The sequence below is a fragment of the Notothenia coriiceps genome, unplaced genomic scaffold, assembly GCF_000735185.1.
Source record: "Notothenia coriiceps isolate Sejong01 unplaced genomic scaffold, NC01 NC01_scaffold00024642, whole genome shotgun sequence".
In the NCBI taxonomy this organism is placed as follows: domain Eukaryota; kingdom Metazoa; phylum Chordata; class Actinopteri; order Perciformes; family Nototheniidae; genus Notothenia; species Notothenia coriiceps.
Window position 1 is genome coordinate 52897 of NW_011357343.1, and position 5359 is coordinate 58255.

Consider the following 5359-nt stretch of genomic DNA (forward strand, 5'->3'; position numbering starts at 1 on the left):
TTTAGAATAAGTTATAATGTGATATACTCCTCTAACTGTAGTACCACATACAAAATAAACGAAATAATAGTTACATTAAACTGTTATTAATGTACATCTTATGTTGCAACATAAGATGTACATTAATAACAGTTTAATGTAACTATTATTTCGTTTATTTTGTATGTGGTACTACAGTTAGAGGAGTATATCACATTATAACTTATTCTAAAGCAAATTCCTTTTATTTGTAAACCTACTTGGTAATAAAACTGATGCTGATCAAAAGGACTAATGGTTTTAAATTAAATCATATTTGTATAAAGCATAATTGTTCAATTCACATTCATTCTGTCACAAAGCTTTAATTCACACATCATTAATAAAATAGTTTATAAATCCTGTTTTTTTTAGCCGAAGCAATTCATGGTTAGCCATTCTTTCCTGTGTTCCCCAAATGCAGCACTGGTCCCTGGTGAGTTCAGGCACTCACGCCACTCCAAAAACACATCCAACAGGTGAGCTCGTGACTGACTGACTGACTGACTTCGTTGTGTCTCCTAAAGTTAATCCATTGGGAGGACTGAGTTATGATGGAATTGGATCCATCTTTCCACACGGAATTTTAACTGTGATTCAGCGGGAAAAGTGTTCCCGAAGCAATAACGCCAAATTCCCATCTAAAATGTTAGAGCTAAAATAGCACGAGCTTACATTATGTTACATTCCTTTAATGTTGAACGTGTTTATGTCAAACTTGGCCTTGTCTAAAGTTGAAAAACTGACTTCACACCAGTTAGTAGGTCGAAAACATAAGACAGAAATCAATTTTTACGTATAGCCTACTTAATATTTCCCCATTTTTACTTGGCTAAGGTTAGCCATTTAGCTAATTTTAGCTAGTCTTCCGTGGTTAAAATAACTAAGTACATTTACTCAAGTATTGTATTTAATTACTTTTTTGTGCATTTCCACTTAATGCTAGTTTATACTTCTACTCAACATTTCAGAGGCAAATATTGTACTTTTTACTCCATTACATTTATTTTGACACACATGTGCACTACTATCGTAGTACTATCTCTTGATGCTACTTACCATAATAATTTAATTCTGTGAAAAGATAATTCTGGTAACAAGTACTTTTACTTTTGATACTTTTACAAAAGTACATTTAGCTAATAAGTCATGCTCTCCTTTATATAGTTTTGAAATAAGCCATCGTGAAAAAATAATAATATTTGTCTTTAATACTTTTGTAAAGATTAGAAATCAGGGCTTTTACTTGTAATGGAGTATTTTAAGATATTGTATTTGTACTTTTACTTAAGTAAAGGATCTGAGTACTTCTTTCAACAATTATATTCTTCTTTCAGTACGAGTAGAGTAACTATACATTTGTGGTGAATTTGGAAGTTGAAATTACTTGAAGTTAATAAGCTGAATAATGTCAGTATTTCACGTGAGTCAGACTGGTGAAATGTCTTCACTCAAAACAAGGCATGTAAGGTCCATTTTCTATTTAGCGTAACCAGTGGTGGAAAGTAACTAAGTACAGTTACTCAATTAGTGTACTTAAGTTCAAATTTCAGGTACATGTAATTCATTTGATTATTTTCTTACTGTGCCACTTCTTATTTCTATTTCTACATTTATTTTATAGGTTTAGTGACTTTATTGGTGCAGATTTTTACACACAAATTATGAAGAATGGTTGGAATAGCTCATGTAAATTAAACAATCCAACATTCTATTTAAGTACATAAAACAATAAGTCCGAGACGGAAAGGTTTAACAACTGCAAGGTAATTCTTAGGAAACATTTGCAAGATGTTCTGCTTTTTCTGCAATGTGTACTTTTACTCCTCATACTATAGGTACATGTTCCTGGTCATACTTAAATACCATTTTAAATACAGTACTTTACAGTGTAGTATTATTACTTTTACTTAACTAATAGATCTAAATACTTTCCCACCTCCGAGAATAATGTTCCTGTTCAATTTTAAATGTTTTTTAAAGGGGTGCAGCTTTGGAAAATGTAGCATAGCTTAACGATATAACAATTGATAACGAAATAAGCTATATCATTTATTGGATAATGTTTAAAATGACATTGTTTTTTTTCAGAAACAATTATGTCCACAAATAAAGTGGGTTTTGGACCCCCAAAGCTAGAGTCGTGTTGGGCATCAGGGGACGGAGACCACTCAGTTCAAGTGAAGATTGTACAGGTCCCAACCACATGTAAACCCAGCACTGTCATAGCCCCACCTAAAATCATCACCGCCAGCCAAGTCCACCAAACCACCTCCTCCACAGTGCTGACAGCCAGACACACTTCCTCTCCTTCTGTCATGGTGGTATCGAAGGTGACTACCTCAGGAGGAGTGAGTGCTAAAATCCAACCACAGGTAACAAAAGCAGCGTTGAGCCAGGTTGCCTCCATGACCCAGGCCACAACCCAAGGAAGGACGGTGGTTATAACGGTACCCAGGGCAGCGGGTCCTCAGCCAGTCACTGTGGCCCCCCGGATGCCACACACCACCTCCACACAGCTCCCTGCCAATTTCCAGATACCACCAGGTGAGTCGGCCTCTACATGCTTGTGGTCCAAATATTTGCCCTGATTGGTGATGTTCTCTTCTATAATAATCTAACTCATTTTTACAGATTTTAACATATATTTTCCCATCGAAAATACTAATCTCATAGTCTTTAGATTGTCACTGTGTCTCATTTTGGATACTTCCATTAATATACTTCCATGCAGAACACTATGTTCTTGTATAGTGTGTTTGAGAAGGTAGTGTTGTTTTAAATGTCAGAAATGCAAGTGCTAAAGTTTGAATCATTGTTGTTAAACAATTCACTTTCTAACACTCAAGAAAATATGTTTAAATAGAAAGTTTGTTTGGTCAATAATGTACACATACTTATACTTTACCCATCACCCGTTTTTCAGGACAATGGTCAGTTAATTGCAGGTAGTGATTTCAGACCCTCCTTCTGGCAGGTATGATGTTGATCCGCAGCGAGAGTGGTCAGCTGATGCTGGTATCCCAGCAGGCTTTGGCACAGGCCCAGCAGGCACCAAGAGGCGTCGGTGGTCAAGCACCAAAAATACTGGTCCCTCAGGTATTTGGTGTACTGCTGATTTGATTTTATGTGCCTCGAGGCCGATGAAATCCATGGCTCAAAGATTTACGTTTTCCGTGTTGTCCTTTTAACGTCTGTCCCATTCTTTTTGTTTGCAAATCTCAAGAATACCTTGAAGAAATGTGTTAAAATGTCAGGCAGACATGAGTGTAAACTGCAACTTGACTGACTGATGTAGGAATAAAACAGTGAGGCAATCATTATAGTTTGATACTGATGCGGACAAATGACACATCCTCAATTGTGTGGTCTTCACTAGCTGTCAAGTCTGTTATTCAGGTATCTGCAGCAGCTGGAAATAAGAGTAATGAGAAGGTGACGGTGATCAGGCTGACCGCCCCTCCCAGTTTCCAACCAGCTCCAGTCCAGAAGACAGCTATGGTGAAGGTACACTGGCTGCTTTACTCTTACCGTCAATGACAGCAACTCATATATATCTGGTCATGAGTATTTTTACTGCATTTCAACATTACTTGTTACAAATAACAAGAATTATGAGAAAAATTATAATCAACAGCTTGCTTGAAAATATCAGATTTTGTTTTTTTTATTTATATGAGGAACCTCAAGTCTGACTATTGTTTGTAGACTGGGACTTCTAGCGGGACTTATTCCGCTAACTGCGATTTTGGGTAATGTAATAGTGCATATTGTGGAAATTTGATAACATTTAAATAACTTGTGCAGCCCTAGTTGCATCTCCTTTCCAGTCTCGGATTGTTGGCAGGGCTCCCCACAGTACTGGAAGGCTAAACGTTTATTGAGATAAAAAGGTATTTGAGTCCCGTAGGTTTCATTTATGTATTCATCAGATTTTTCTCCATAAATAATCTATACCAGTACAGTAATGTACTTGTAACTGGTGTAAAAATACTTCTATTTAGGGGAACATGGTGCACTTCTACTAATTTCAAATTGAAACCAAAATTACATTTGTCTAAACTTGCAGGTTCATGAGAGTTTTTTATTAAATGCAGGTACCTATATACAGATTACACTGACTCATGTAAAGGCTACCGGTCAGTGTTTACATCCCAGCAAGTTGTATCTCCACTTCTTACCACAACCACTCACAAATGCATAATCTAGCAGTAGATTGATGCCTGTTACCTGAACATTAGTTCATTTGATATTATTCTGTTATTAGTTTTAAGGCGATGGATTGTATTGTTCAGGTGATGGGTGTAGCTCCCAAACCAGCCTTAGTGCAGCCCCTCAGCGCTGTGTCTGAACGGGGGGGCCAGCTCCGTATTCAGACTGTCGTCACAGAAACCAAGAAGGATCCAGAAGGCGCCGTTAGTCAGGTGAGTCTCTGCAGTCCCAACTCTGACCTGCACTTTGCCTTGCACTTGAAACTAATTTAGATCTGAAACTGCAACATCAGGGTCGAGAGTATTTCATGTAGGTTTGTTTGAGGACTTACAGAAAATACTAACAAAAAAAACGTTATTATGATAGCATTTTTCCTTGGTATTATTAGCGGACCTGTTTCCAATACTACCAAAATATTGGTACAATTATTTGATATCATTTCATGATTGTCAATAACAGTTACTGAGGGTTAAAAAAAACTCCTTCGACAGTTCAGCAATGTTGCCTGGAGGATGTGTTGGAAGAAGTACTTTGATCCTTTACTAAAGTAACAGTCAAAAATACTACGGTCTTAAAATACTCCACTACAAGTAAAAGTTCTGATTTTAAAATGTTACTACTTGCAGAGTGGATATTTCACAGTATTTTATTATTATGGTCATTGTATTATCCTGTTTTTATAGATATAAGAGCATTTTAGTATTGTAGTTGTTTAATGTGGACCGAATTTAGATACTTGAAATACTGTGTAGATTAGCAGTACAGTACAGCATAATACCATATCATGTTTTTGTATATGTACAAAGTAGTAACTGTGTTAAAATAAATGTAGTGGAGTAAAATGCAGGTTGTGTTGAAGTATAATGCAGCAATACATGGAAATACTCAAGTTAAGTACAAATATATAAAAAAGGTACTTGGGTACAATATTTGAGAAATGCACTTAGTTAGTTTCCACCACCGCCTGGGGGGGGGATTACATTTTTCTGCCTCCAGACACAATTTAGTTTTTTTAGTACAAAAACGTTGTGTTCAAACTGTTGAAGTCATGCTGTCCGTCTTCTGTGTTTCATTTGAGCAATATCCAAGAACATTTTCAGTTTTTTTGACCTGTAGTCACCATGTATTT

General features: G+C 36.4%; 1 protein-coding gene across 1 annotated transcript; it reads left to right on the forward strand.

Annotated features, from left to right (window-relative positions):
• Positions 1-423: 423 nt before the first annotated feature.
• On the forward strand, positions 424-4442 carry LOC104955120 (transcription initiation factor TFIID subunit 4B-like; the record flags this gene model as incomplete). The annotated part of the gene is made up of 5 exons (XM_010782349.1): positions 424-497; positions 2110-2565; positions 2996-3117; positions 3418-3525; positions 4314-4442. Coding segments are annotated over exons 1-5 (876 nt in total), but the record flags the coding sequence as incomplete, so codon positions are not given.
• Positions 4443-5359: the final 917 nt, after the last annotated feature.